This window comes from Parambassis ranga, chromosome 14, assembly GCF_900634625.1.
Source record: "Parambassis ranga chromosome 14, fParRan2.1, whole genome shotgun sequence".
NCBI classification, from domain to species: domain Eukaryota; kingdom Metazoa; phylum Chordata; class Actinopteri; family Ambassidae; genus Parambassis; species Parambassis ranga.
Window position 1 is genome coordinate 9144923 of NC_041034.1, and position 14652 is coordinate 9159574.

Genomic DNA, 14652 nt, shown 5'->3' on the forward strand with positions numbered 1-14652 from the left:
ATTGAAAAACTAGAAAAAATATTTTATTTTTATAAAAATTTTATCATAAAACGCTTTATTTATAAAAATTGATCTATATGAATATGATGACATTTGTAGACGCTAATGCTAGCATCCAAACAGAAGCCTGTTTAATTTAAGATAAGTTGCCAAAGTCAGGTGGTGCAACCAGCTAGTCAGGTGGCACAACTGCAAGGAATGTCACTATATAATGTTATTAAAAGCTCTAAATATATCTGTGACATGTCTAACATGTTTACTAGTTTTAAGTTAAAGATATTACACATTTTTACATAATATGTACATTTTAGATGCCGCTTTGTAGGGCAAGTTCTTCAAGTAGTTGGTGAAGAGATTCAGGTGAGCTGCATAAAGTAACTGGGAGGAAAAAATGCTTTCACTTGGCCCCACCGTGCTGACGTCATGTTTTTCTACTCAGACTAATAATAGCTTAAAGTGACCAAATGGTTTCTAAATGTAATTTGTGTACTAATTTTACTGAATATATGACTTTGTGTATTTTTTTAAATATTTTTTCTGTCTTTAAATGCAAAATTGGATTATAACGATAGTTAAAACCTGACCTACAAAAGGGAAAAATCTTAAATTATTGTATAAACAAAAAACAAAACTACCAAATAATAATTTGTTACCTATAAATATTTGGTTGCAACATTTCTTGCTTGTGAAGTTAAAAAAAGCTGTTAAAATATGAGTTAAAACTGTTAGAAAGGTTATTTAATAAATGAGATTTGTTTAAACACATTATTCTGGACTCAAAAATATGCATTCCATTATTTAAAAAAATACTTTTTAAAAATAGCTTTTTAGAAGCTTGATTTGTCATTGACCTTGCTACACAGTGACAAAAACACAACCTTCACAGAGAATTTTACCATTCATCATTTATACCAAATGTTACATTTAAAATCAGTAATTATATGCAATTTAGATTGCATAAGATTCAAATACTTTTACGATCTACAAAAGCCTTTTCACTGCAAAGAGAACGAAAAAGAAACAGTGAATAAATGCATCATAATGCATGTTTAGGTGTTATTTTAGGTTTTCCTTTGAATCTTAATAACCTCTTTAGAGATTCTTTAATTTCTTGTGTCTGAAGAACATAAATAATCGGGTTCAACATGGGAGGAAAGACAGATGTCAGAGACAGGTTTATGATCCTTGCATTCGGATGTATGTTTTCCATCAGAGTAAATGTAATTAACAGTGGGGTAAAATATATAGCTACTAATGAAATGTGACCTATGCATGTTTTAAAGGCCTTAAGTCCTTCTTGAACTGAGGCCACTTTAGCCAAAGTATAGCCAATGTATATATAACTTAACAGGATAAAAACTAGAGGGAGCCAGAAAATAAGAACTGGGTACAAGCAGCTAACAACATAATTGGGAAAATGGTCATTACATGCAAGACGGTATATCTGACCATGGTCACAAAAATAGCTTTTAACAACCACAGAGTCACAGATAGAAAGTCTGGTGATAAGACCGACTGAAATGAGTACAGCAATGATTGAACAAGCCCAAAAAGAAGCGATCAAAGTAAACATAAACCTGTGAGTCACCTTCACTTGGTAGTGCAGAGGGTAGATGATAGCTATCAGTCTGTCATAGGCCAGTGCAACCAGATTAAATGACTGCATACAAAGGCAGGTGTAGCAGAAAAAGAGGAACGTTAAGCAGTCATTGTAAGGAATGTTGGGATGCTTAAACAGAAAGATGTCGAGAACCTTCGGCACTAGAGCAGTGTTACCAAACAGATCCACAAAAGCCAAGTTAAAAACTGCTATATATTTTGGAGTTCTCAGATTATGATCAAAGTAAATTAAAGCCATGACAGTTGTGTTTCCAACCACTGAAACAACATACACAAAAAACAGGAAGACATAGTAATGGGTAATATTTGGGATTCCAGATAAACCACTTATTGTAAAAAATGCTGGATGCACAAAACTGATGTTTTTTCCAAAAGCGGAGTTAAAAAGATCCATTCTAACACCTTCCAAAGATGAGATGCAGAGATGTGTCCCAGAGATGTGACAGAGAAGAAGAGCCTCTCTCCGTCTCTCTCGCTGTTTCTGTGTGGACACAGACCTTTAACTATTGTGACAGAGAGCACTTCTAAAAGGAGGAGGAGACAAATCAGGTGCTCCTGTGTCTATTCAGTGTAGTCATCTCCATCTGGCCTCAGTGATTACCACCCAGTTGCCCTCACATCCCATGTGATGAAGGTGCTGGAGAGGTTGGTGTTGGCTAACCTGAAGTCGCAGGTATAGAAATACTTTTATTTATCCCAGGCTGGGAAATTTTGCTACTGCAAATTTCGAGGGTCCAGAGATCTCTGCAGTTTGCCCACCAGCCACGTCTGGGGGTAGATGATGCTGTCATCTATCTGCTGCAGCAAGCTCAATCAGAATCAGAATCAGAATCAGAAATACTTTATTGATCCCAGGGGGAAATTGCTTTCATTCCAGGTGCTCCATGTATACTCAAAGAAGACAGAAATACAAATAAGGTAAAGTAGTAAGCGTAAAATAAGAATAAAACCTAACAAATTCTAAACAATAATAAACATTCAAGTCAAGTCCTGGCAAGTGAAGACTAAAGTCATATATAATACAACTTGTGCCATGTGCAGTAAAATCTTGTCTGAATAAATCCAATATGGATACGATTACAAGACAGTGTGTTCTGATCTCAGAGGGAGATGTTGTACAGTTTGATGGCCACAGGAAGGAAGGACCTCCTGTGGCGCTCAGTGGTGCATTTAGGAGGGATCAGTCTGGCGCTGAACGTACTCCTGCACTTCATCAGCACGTGGTGTAGAGGATGGAAGCTGTTCTCCAGGATCCCCTGCAGCTTAGACAGCATCCTTCTGTCTGACACTGCTGTCAGGGAGTCCAGCTCCACCCCCACCACATCCCCGGCCCTTCTGATCAGTTTGTTTGTTGAGTCTGTTTGTGTCCGCTGCTTTCAGTCTGCTGCCCCAGCACACAACAGCAAACAAAATGGCACTGGCAACCACAGACTCATAAAAAATCCTCAGCATAGTCCGACAGATGTTAAAGGACTGGAGCCTCCTCAGAAAATAGAGGCGGCTCTGGCCCTTCTTGTAGAGGGCTTCAGTATTTTTAGTCCAGTCCAGTTTATTGTCCAACACCACTCCCAGGTATTTGTAATCCTCCACAATGTCCACACTCTGCCCACCGATGGAAACTGGAGCCGTGTGTGTCTTGGTCCTCCTCAGGTCCACAACCAGCTCCCTTGTCTTTGCCACATTGAGCAGCAGATGGTTCTGCTCGCACCATGTAACAAAGCTGTCAACCACAGTCCTGTACTCAGACTCTCCACCTTTGCTGATACATCCCACTATGGCAGAGTCATCAGAAAACTTCTGAAGATGACATGACTCTGTCTGGTAGCTGAAGTCAGAGGTGTAAAGCGTGAAGAGGAAGGGAGAGAGGACTGTTCCTTGTGGGGCTCCGGTGCTGCTGACCCCTGTATCAGACAAACACCGCTGCATCCGCACATACTGTGGTCTACCAGTCAGATAATCCACAATCAATGACACAAGGGGGGGCTCTACCTGCATCGCTGTCAGTTTCTCACCCAGGAGAGCCGGCTTGATGGTGTTGAAGGCACTGGAGAAGTCAAAAAACATGACTCTCACAGTGCTCGCTGGCTTGTCCAGGTGGGTGTAGACACGGTTCAGCAGGTAGATGATGGCATCCTCAACTCACACCTGGATGGTGGTGAAGGCACAGTGAGAATCCCATTCTTTGACTTCTCTAGTGCCTTCAACACCATCCAGCCTCGATTACTGAGAGAGAAGCTGCGGCTCATGGGTGCTGGTGGGACCATTGTCTCCTGAATCACTGATTACCTGACAGACAGGCCACAGTTGGTCCGACTGGGTAGTGTCCTGTCTGCCCCACAGGGCACTGTGCTTTCTCCATTCCTGTTCACTTTATACACCTTAGAGTCATGTCACTTACAGAAATTTTCTAATGACTATGCAGTTGTGGGGTGTATAGGTGGTGGACAGGAGGAGGAGTACAGGGGCCTGGTGGACAGATTTGTGGAGTGGGCTGGAGAGAATCACCAGCTGCTTGATGTGGGCAAGACCAGAGAGATGGTGACTGACTTCAGGAGGAAAGGAAAAGCGTCGCAGCCCCTTTGCATCCTGGCTAAGAATGTGGGGGTGGTGAAGGAGTACAAGTACCTGTGAGCTGGAGGACCAACTTCCTGAGGAAGCTGAGGTCCTTCAATGTGTGCAGCAAGATGCTGATCTTTTACCAGTCTGTTGTTGCCAGCGCTCTGTTCTCCTCTGTGGTCTGCTGGGGGGTCTGTCATTGGCTGCAGAGGAGAGACCTTTGAAGCAGCGCTGGAGAGGAGGACACTTAACTGTTATCCATCGTGGATCTCCAGCAACCCCGACCACCCTCTCCTCCCTGTACTCAACAGACAACGGAGCGCCTTTTCCACAAGGCTCAGACAGCTTTGTTGTCTTTAGGACCATTACAGGAAATCTTTCCTGCATCATGCCATACGACTGTACAACACCTCATCTCTGTGCTATATTTCTGATTTCGCTCAATAATTAATTAACTAAAAATAAACATATATTTACACATAAATGTCATAACATGAACTGAAAACATTCATATGAAATGGCTGCTTTTCTTGGCTGTCAACCGTCTATTACAGGATGAATATAAAAATTGATATATCCTCAGACCCAGGAGTCAGAGGTCACCTCCCTCCTGACGTTGTTGTTGTGTTTTACTTAAGTGCTTCCTGAACACCAAAAATGTTATTTATGTTTTGTTTTATTTTCACTTTCGAATGTGATTGGGCATTAAAAAGTCCTTTTTACTGTAAGGTGTTAAATAACAGGCTTAGGTTCAGGCAAAGCTCATGGTTTGGGTTTAAATAAACACATTCATAGCATTACATTATATATTACATTTTACAAGGAATAACTGCTGTTTTGACGCCTTCTCAACACATGGGGTGGATAAAAAAATAACCTCATATTATATTTTCCTGGTTGGCAGACTGAAATGAATCCTTAGTAATCCACACGTTTGCTTTTTTTTTTAAATAGTCAAGTAGGGTCACAATACTTTTTACATTAGCATATAAATGCTATTTTACATTTAGGTAAACTTGAATGAAAACAGGCAACTGACTTTTTTATTGCCAGTAAAGCAAATTTGAATTTATACATTGTCTTCTGGTACATCATCCTAAACACACTGGCAGGAAACCTACACTCAGTCTGGGCTATCAGTAACAAAAGAAATAGATCAGATGGTTACAAGTATGTTGTAATAATATTATATAATATAAGAATTGTGCGTATGAGAAAATTCAGTCAGGTAATAGGGCACATATTAATGAATTTCCTATTTTGCTCTGACAATGTGATGGTTGGATGTAACTTTTCTATATTTAAAAAAAAAAAGATGACAGTGTCTAAGAAATACTTTTACATTCATTCTTCTTCCTGCATCATTGCTTACTGTACCATGATTTTGGTTTGCCTTCTGGTCTTTTTAAATATTTTTCTTATTGACACTTTGATTTCCTGTGTCTGTAGAACATAAATGATCGGATTCAACATGGGTGGAAAGATGGAGGTCAGAGACAAGTTTATGATCCTGGCATTTGGATCTAGGTTCCCACCAATAGAAAAGGTGACTGCTTGTGGGAGGAAGTAGATTGTCACTAATGAAAGATGAGCAGTGCAAGTTTTAAAGGCTTTCATTTTTTCCTGAAGTGTGGCTACTTTAGATAATGTATAGCCAATACACGCATAGCTTACTGTGATGAACATCAGTGGAAGCCCGAGAAAAAGGAATATCAGCAGTCGACCATAAATTAAACTGGGAGTTGTGTCATTGCATCCAAGCCTATATATCTGTCCATGGTCACAAAAATAGCTGTTTATCACCACAGAATTACAGAAGGAAAGTCTTGTTAGAAGGCCGACTGTAATAAAATTACTGACAATGACAAAAAGCCAGAAAAATATTATCAAACACAGCATGAACTTGTGAGTCATCTTCGCTTGGTAGTGCAGTGGGTACATGATAGCTATCAGTCTGTCACAGGACAGTGCAACCAGATTCAGAGCCTGCAATGAAAGGCAGGAATAACAGAAAAAAAGGAACGTTAAGCAGTCAGCATAGCCAATGTTGGGGTGATTCAACAGAAAGAGGTCAATGATCTTTGGCACCAATGCGGAATTACCAAGCAAGTCCACAAACGCCAGGTTAAACACTGCTATATATTTTGGAGTTCTCAGATTATTATCCAAATATATTAAGGCCATCACAGCTGTGTTCCCAACCACTGAGACAACATAGACAAAAAACAGAAAGACATAGTAATACTTCATATTAGGTATGCCAATAAATCCACTTATTACAAAATAAGCAGGGCGCACAAAAGTGATGTTCTTTCCAATTGCTGAGTTAAAGAACTCCATTGTAAAGTTTGATGCTGCAGAAAGCAGTAATGCACACCACAGATTGGTTCTGTAGACTGTAGTGAGCTCTTACTTTCAGGTGATGAAGTGTTGACAAGCTTTATGCCCTTTGTAGATCTTTGTTTGGTCTGATCCCTCAAGTGGATTCTATGTGAACATCACAAATAAATCCAAGGTAACTAATGCAGTGGTGTTGTTTCAGAAGCCTATAGGACCTTGTCCTCCATTTTTTGTGGGTGTAATTCTAGAAGTCATGTGTGGACACAGCCATCAAAGCAAATATAAATGAAGGGACAATTGCTAGTGAGCCTACCTTCTGCTACAGACCATATAAGCACAACTTAAAGACTCCAAGCAACTTGCAATGCTTCTCATATACCAGTGCCAGTAGAGCAGCAATGCCGAAGTACCATGCATGTTGCTTAAGGACGCTAATGCCCGGTTTACATTGTGCGATTTTTATCAATCTTATAAGACTATTGCATGACACACTATGCGACGTGAATGTAATAAACTTTGGTACGATGTCAATTTTGACCCGTGCACATTGTACAAGGACCATTCAATAAATCACAAGCAATCACAGGTTACGACGTACATCAACATGCGAGGAGGACGTGGATGTGGGGTGACATTTCTGACACCGCTAGAATTTTATCTCAGCTTGTCTTTGGTCACAAGACGTTGACAATGGCCGTCGTGGAACCTGCCTCACAGTGCGACATAAGACCACCGATTTAGAGCCACGACCAAAGATATCTCCACGATTCTCGTTTTCGTCTGCGACAACTCAAAATCGCACAGTGTAAACCGGCCATAACACATGTGGACTGTTGAGCAATCAGCCTACCATGTCAGGGGTGAACAACAGCTTGCCCTACTAGCTGAGCCACAACTGCCATCCTGATAGAAGACCACCCAGTGCAGTGGAACTCGTTTTCAAGTCCTATAATAATATTGTATATACACATTTACTTACATCAAATTCAAAGAAATCAATTGTGTAATACTTCTAAAGTATGTTCATAAAGTCAGAATGAAACAAACTTCAGTTCATGACTCAACTATTCTTCACTCCCATGTTGAAAGCTGAAAAACACTAGCAGTCTTAATGAGGCTGTTAATGAGATGTTTGTTGTCACTGCTCTTGCGGGATGATGACATCCTGAACAGTTAGGTAAACACTTTGTCCCTAACTGCAGGGGACAGTCAAGGGAGTAAGGGGGGTTACTATGTGTCAAGTAAGTTGTAAGACAGGAAAAATGTTTTCTTATAAAGTAGGAAACTTTTCATCACCTGAAACATTTCAGCAGAAATGTGCATAAAATAAATTATGTTTATCTTTACTGTGACCTTACCCTTATAAGGTCAGCATACTATAATTTAATAAGTATTACTGCAAACTTGGATTGTTTGTAAGGATTCTCTTTCATACATATTTACTGTGAATGCAACTTTCTTGTTCAAGGGTTTTTAATAACTGATGTGATTAAAGTAGCTTAAGGAATTGTTATATTTTAAATTACTCAGAAAGGTTTCCTTAACTAGAAATGAGTTCCAACAATCATCTACTCTGAAATTTAGCATTTAATTCTGCAGGCCACTTTTGTGGCCAACATTGAACTGCCTTTAGAACTTGTGTTTAAATTAATTACAGCTTTGCACATAACCAAGATAATTGTACATCTGGTTCCTGCCCTCTACGATAAATGAACATGCTACCAATCCTCTACAAACTAAAAATGTCTTATTATTTCTTAAACACTTCATATAATATTATTACTCTTTTTGTTTGCTTGACTGTGTGGCCTTGCATTACATCAGTGCTTTGACTTTGTTATTCTGCTTCTTTTCCAGATGAACAAACATAAGCAGGTCTCCTCAGAGAGTTAATTAACTAGTAAGCTTTTTTTAAGGAGCGAGCAGATAGACTGGGTGGAGTAGATGTTTTCAAACTGAAATGACTCCTCATAATTGTCCATGGGGTAATCCAACCATTGCATTGTGCTCTGGAGTTTTCAGAAAGTCCACATCAAACATGTAAACAAACCAGCACATGAAGATAACATCTCAAACCCGCTGACCTTTTCACCCTGCTTTAGGTCAGCTGGAAGCTAATCCCTGCAGTTAGCAAACATACCACATCAAGTAGATCATTTTGGTTCTGTCAAACAAATGTTTTAAATGATCTATATACAAATAAAATTTCTGGAAAAATACAGGAAGGTCATGCTAGACAACCTGACATATTCACAGATTATTGGTCTGTATTTAAATTCTTTAAGCTATTTATTACCTTTGACCTCTGAACGTAAGAGTTGGGGCTGGGGGGCCTGGCTTGGACTGGTCTTGGACACAGGCAAGGGGGGGCTTCAGGGAAAAAAGGCTGGCAACCAATGCTGTAAATTCAATCATTCTTATTAATTCCGCCTGGCCCTGGCTTATTGTGCTATGCCCAAAACAATATCAGAACATACTCAGGAGATTATTAATGCTCCAGAGCTCCCAAACCTAAACTATTACATGAAGTATGATCCATAGGGATTTATTATTAGGGTTCTGCTGCTGAACAGATGGAATTAGCTCTCTGGGTATATTACAGGTGTTTAGATTGTCCCACAGAGAGAACAAACAGCAAAGAGGACAAAAGGTGGCATTTTGGGAAAACATAATCACATTATCTTTTATGAAATGTTGCATTTCTTTCAACCAATGAATCATTAAATCCTGCATTTGTATCCACTAAACATTAGCTTTTTGTTGTTACAGCTAGTCCAAAGCTGTTTACATGATAAAAAATGCAGTATGATGAGTGACCCAGTGGCCTAGGGTAGAAAGAGATGATTTTTAAAAACCCAGCACATTTGTTTTACAACATACAGCCCCCCTCTAACAGTTACATTGTCTTTGTCTTCCACAATGAGATTCACAGCAAAATGGTGACTGCTGAGTGCTTTTTTAAACCCAGGGAAAAGACTGTGTATACGACAGGAGCACAGAGGCCAATGTTCTCTATTTTCCAGGCCGAAAGAAAAGGACTTCAAGTCCATGTTAGAAGTAACAGGTTTTATTTTTTTTTTTTTTTTGAAAAATCGGGTTCTGTCCAATCACAAACAAGAAGTGTTGTTCCTACCCTTTCCATAATCTGAAATGTGGTTGTGTTTTCTAAAATGTCGGTGGGTTTTGACCTTCAGGGCCACCCTAGAGTGTGCGTGAGTCAAAGGCATGGAAATTTGGGCACGTAAACCTCTGCAGGCCGAGCCTGGGGAATCCCTCTACAATGTCACTGTAGCTTCTCGTCTGCCCCTCAGGAGAGAACAGATCTGTTTGTCTTCTCCTGTTAGGTTGTTTCCCAAAAGTATCGCTTAAAACTGTTTTGACCAAATGTACTAATTGATCTATAGAGGATTTAAGCAGCAACCCCCCCCCCCCCACACACACACACACACACTCAGACACAAACACAAATATTTATCACATTAATGTGTGTTGTTGTTCAAGTACTTTTGTTGTCACAAGTCTCCATGCCTGCATTCCTACAACAGGCTTTATCCTTACGCTAATACTGTAACATTTCTGGTTTGTGATATAGTTATATAATATAGCCTTCTGTATATATTTTTTTGTGAATATTTACCTACAAATTCACCCCAAAGTCTGACTGTACAATGAGCAGAGAAATACAAAAGCCACTAAGAGCTACATGTCAGAGCCTACAGGCCTCACTGAGCATGTTAAATGTTATTGTCTTGGCAGCACAATTAAAAGAAGACTGAACATGTGCGGTTTGTTTGGAAGGGTTGCTATAAGAAGGCCTCTTCTGTCTAAAAAGCACATGGAAACACAAAAAAACTGCATCCGAACAAACCACAAACACTTGTGGGACAATGGCCTATGGACAGATGAGACTAAAGACGACTTCAATGCTTACCACCATATCACACCTCATACCCACTGTAGTGCACAGCGGTGGAGGGCTGATGATGTCATTTTCTTTTGTACCCACAGGACTGACCATGTACTCCACTGCACACCAAAGTATTCTGGGATTAATGTGAGGCCATCTGTCTGACCATTAAAGTTTGGTTGAAATTGCCCCATACAACAGGACAATGACTCAAAATAGTCAAATCTACTTCATTCCAAAATTACAAGGCCAAACTTTTTGCCTTTCATTAAACACAGGTTTTAAAGACCAGACAACAGGTAATCCCCACTTAGCTCCTCAGGCCTGGACTCAGTGTGGGAATGTGCATAAAATTCAAAATACTTCTTACCATACATGAAAAGACACAAACAAAGAAAAGCAAACAATCATTTATATGATACTAAGATGTTGAATGCACACTTTGGCCTAGTTAGTAAAAGTAGTTTCACAGACAGCCTATAGTTGTCACAGTACAATCAGTGAGACTACAATGACAACAATAACACAACTTGAGGATGTCTGCATGGAGCTTGCAGCATTCATATTTGTTCCCACCCTGCTCCTTGCACTCTTGCCATCTGGCAGGCGCTTCAGGAGCCTCCAGACCAGGACCAGAAGGCTGAGGAACAGCTTATTCCCCAGGGCTGTCTCCTTTCTGACCTCTTTAGCTTACCTTTAGCTTACCTTTCCAAGGTAAGCTAAATGCAACGTCGTGGCTAAAGTTAGCATAGGGGCAAATGTAGATGTAAAACGTAGGCTAACTAATTCTTCAAATACTTCAAATAAAGCAAACACATGGTGTAGCAAAACCCGGCAACTTGTTTTAGCTTCTTTCGTTACTCTCTCCCGAGTTAGCTATGTGCAACGTTATAGCGAAAGTTAGCATAGCAGCTAGCTTACGTGCTAGTCTTAGCTATTACTATCAAAACACTTGATTTAATTTAAAATAGGTTACAAAACTCTTACCTTTGTGGTTTATATGAGTCAATATATCCTCCCTTGCATGCTGTACTGTCCACAGGTGGGCAGGAGCATCTGGTTATTGTCCATTTAGTGATAGAAAACCTTCTTTTCATATAGGCCAAACAAATGTATACATACATACATAAACGTGTGTATTTATGCCACCTAAGACATTAGTTGCATATTTGTAAAGGTCCATTGAGCACAACAGGGCTGTGAGGTGTACAATCTGGGACTTAACAAACACGCAGTGTCACAACTCTGCAAACAAGCTGGCTTCACATGAGTTTGTGTCACACAGGGTCTATTTATAAGATGTTTCCACAGGTGTCCTCAGTCAGCTTTAATCAGTGTTTTTCAATGAAGTTGTTTTATTTTTAGTATCTTTTTATTTCATGATTATCTGATTAAAAGGAAATTATTTGAAATTATGTGCTGCAAGTTAGTTGTTTACTTGTGTGTGTGTGTGTGTGTGTGTGTGTGTGTGTGTTTTAAGTCTTTATTATTTTCTGGCAGGCAGCATGGTGGCCATCATAGCATTGCATTGACTTCATGTCAGCCACAAACGGTTCACTAACAGAACACTGCAGTGTTTGTTATTGAGGGTTAATTAGACTTCCTGGCTGTCACAAAATTATATAAAATTATATTATATATATAAATTATAAAACCGAGAGGCTGCCTCTTGTTGCTGTCACACTGCCACAGCTGTCCAGTGAGGTAAGCACTGATATGAATTTACCCACAATGCCTCTCATTCAGTCACACTCCTGATTAATTTTCTGCCTTCAGTATGTTTCAAGTGGATGAGAACTACACACGGGTGTCACAGTTTGTCATTGTGGGCTTCCCGGGCCTCCAGCTAGAGTACTTCATCCTGGTGGCTTGGTTCTTCTTCTTACTTTATGTGACCACAGTGGTGGGGAACCTGCTGCTGGTGGTGGTGTTTGCTCTGGAGCACAGCCTCCAGAAGCCCATGTACATCATCGTGTTCAGCCTGGCCCTCTCAGACATTGGTAAATATGTTTTAAATGGCAGCTGGTGTGTCATTAAAGCAGTGAACAGTGTCTGTCCCTGATACTATTTATATATATATATATATATATATATACAGTATATATATATATAGTATCATATTTCCTTGATGCTGTTTTGTGGACTTAATCAGATCATACACGCCTTCTGCAACACCATGTCACTCACGCCGCTGGTGTGCGGGGACCCCAGCCGGCAGTTCAGCGCCACCTACGCAGGAGCCATGTTTATTCTTTATGTTCTTTTAGCCTTCATTATCTTCTGTTATATTTGCATTATTATCTCAGTGCTGCGCATGACCAGTAGACAGGTGAGGTCCACTTGTTGAAGACAATGTTGTGTTTTTCTTTATTGTGTCATTCACAATCCTGTTCTCCTCATCAGGGCAGAACAAAGACATTTTCCACCTGTGCCACTCTGGGCTGCATTATTTCCATCTACTACATACCACGCTTTTCTGTCTACTCTACGCCGTTTTTTCCCAACCTCACAATGACACCTGACATGCGTATAGCCACGACCCTCTTTTACAGTCTGCCTGAGAACCAAGGCAATCAAGGACATATTCAGATGGAGGGTCCTGAGACAAAAGGCCATCGTGCCTATGAAGCACGGCCATATTGTCGCTGTCACAAAGTCACACTGATGGGCTGCCCATGTTTGGGTATCATAATATAAATATGTATCTGTATAGTGCTTAGAATTTAGAAGTGTGTGTGTCTTGTGTTTAAAATATTCATGCACAAAAACAACACAGTGACTCATTGTGCAGCAGCTGTACGGTAACATAGTGTCATGGATTCTGTTTAAGTGTAACAACTGTGGACAGCAGACCCTCATTTCTTCACCCTGCTGAGGAAAACACTCACATTATTTCGTCAGCATGTCCGTGTGCGTTTTCTTGAGGTGGAAGAAACACAACAAAACTCAAACAAAATTCTAATCACTCAAACACAACACACTATAATTTGTTTCCCTCCATCTTAGGCCACAAACTACCCATGATACAACCAACCTACAACAGGAGGTCGATACTTTTTATACAATGCAGCTATAGAAACATTATGTTTGTGCATTTTTTAAGCAAATTATTTATGTTCTATGTCTCCCAAACAAGAACAAGTGATATGACGTCTTCATTTCAACACTGTTTCCAGCATATAAAGACACAGTGGGCCTGATGTTGTTATAACAGCATTTTGCCAGAAGATGGCACCATCCTCAATCTTTACTGCACTCAGGGAAACTGAGGTGGAAAACACATCACATCACTTTCAATGTTATTTGGCTAATGTTTATAAGAGTGTGACCATATGATTCATCCTAACATTAAACAATGTCACCCTGCCAGATTCTGTTGTGGAGTGTGTGTGTGTGTGTGTGAGAGAGAGAGAGAGAGAGAGAGAGAGAGAGATGTAAAATCATATAATTTTTTATTGTATTATAAATGTCACGGTCGTAAATGTCACTACTTCAGAGGCTGTAATCTGTATAAGAAGCTGCTGCTGTATTGTTCAGACTGAACAGGTTTAATGGCTCAAACAGAGAATTGTTTATGTCTGACTGGTGCTTCTGTACCCACAATCCTCTCTGCCTGCACCCGGAGGAAAGAATAGTGGTATTCATGTTGCACATGCAGCCTGTGTTACTGTGTAGTGGACACAGGAAGGAGGCCAGGGAGGAGGAGAGGAAAAAACGACACAGGACTGCTCTGACTGAACAAATTCAGCCTTCACCTACACTGAGCTGCCCATTCACAAACATTATAACTCACTGAAAACTTTTATTTCTGAACTATAAGCCGTCCTCACAGTAATGCAACATTTCTGTTTGTTCAGTGCGTCATGAGGCTGCTGCTGCGAGGACAGCAGGCTGAACTGTGCTCTCTGTTCCACACTGTACTCTCTGCTGCACTTTGGCCAACTCACCGTTGTGCAAACTGGACAACTAAACAGCATCACATGGTTGTCAGAGAATGATGATGCTGTTAAATTTACAGTGTTACCAGCTTGAATGTTGAGTTGAGTGGAGTAAGTAACCCATTTAGATATGTATTTCCTGTCTGTCTCCTTGCACATTTACAGTCAACCACAGTTCTCTCCACTGACTCGTAAATATGTTACCATCAACAGATTGATCAAAGGAGAATGTGTTGTCAACTCAAACAGAAATGAAAGCTAAGCATTACTTCATGTGGGGTATGAAGTCAG

The 14652-nt window shown here is 40.1% G+C and overlaps 3 protein-coding genes across 3 annotated transcripts; 1 reads left to right on the forward strand and 2 right to left on the reverse strand.

Annotated features, from left to right (window-relative positions):
* Positions 1-1036: 1036 nt before the first annotated feature.
* LOC114446520 (olfactory receptor 1571-like) lies at positions 1037-2014 on the reverse strand. Its single transcript, XM_028422167.1, has one exon. The coding sequence runs from the start codon at positions 2012-2014 to the stop codon at positions 1037-1039; it is 978 nt and encodes a 325-aa protein (XP_028277968.1).
* Positions 2015-5544: 3530 nt separating this feature from the next.
* On the reverse strand, positions 5545-6516 carry LOC114446248 (olfactory receptor 1-like). The gene has a single exon (XM_028421748.1). It carries the CDS (start codon positions 6514-6516, stop codon positions 5545-5547), a length of 972 nt encoding a protein of 323 aa, XP_028277549.1.
* Positions 6517-12200: 5684 nt separating this feature from the next.
* Positions 12201-13120, forward strand: LOC114446521 (olfactory receptor 1009-like). Its single transcript, XM_028422168.1, has 3 exons — positions 12201-12423; positions 12559-12752; positions 12827-13120. Exons 1-3 carry the CDS (start codon positions 12201-12203, stop codon positions 13118-13120), a joined length of 711 nt encoding a protein of 236 aa, XP_028277969.1.
* The last annotated feature ends 1532 nt before the right edge of the window (positions 13121-14652 follow it).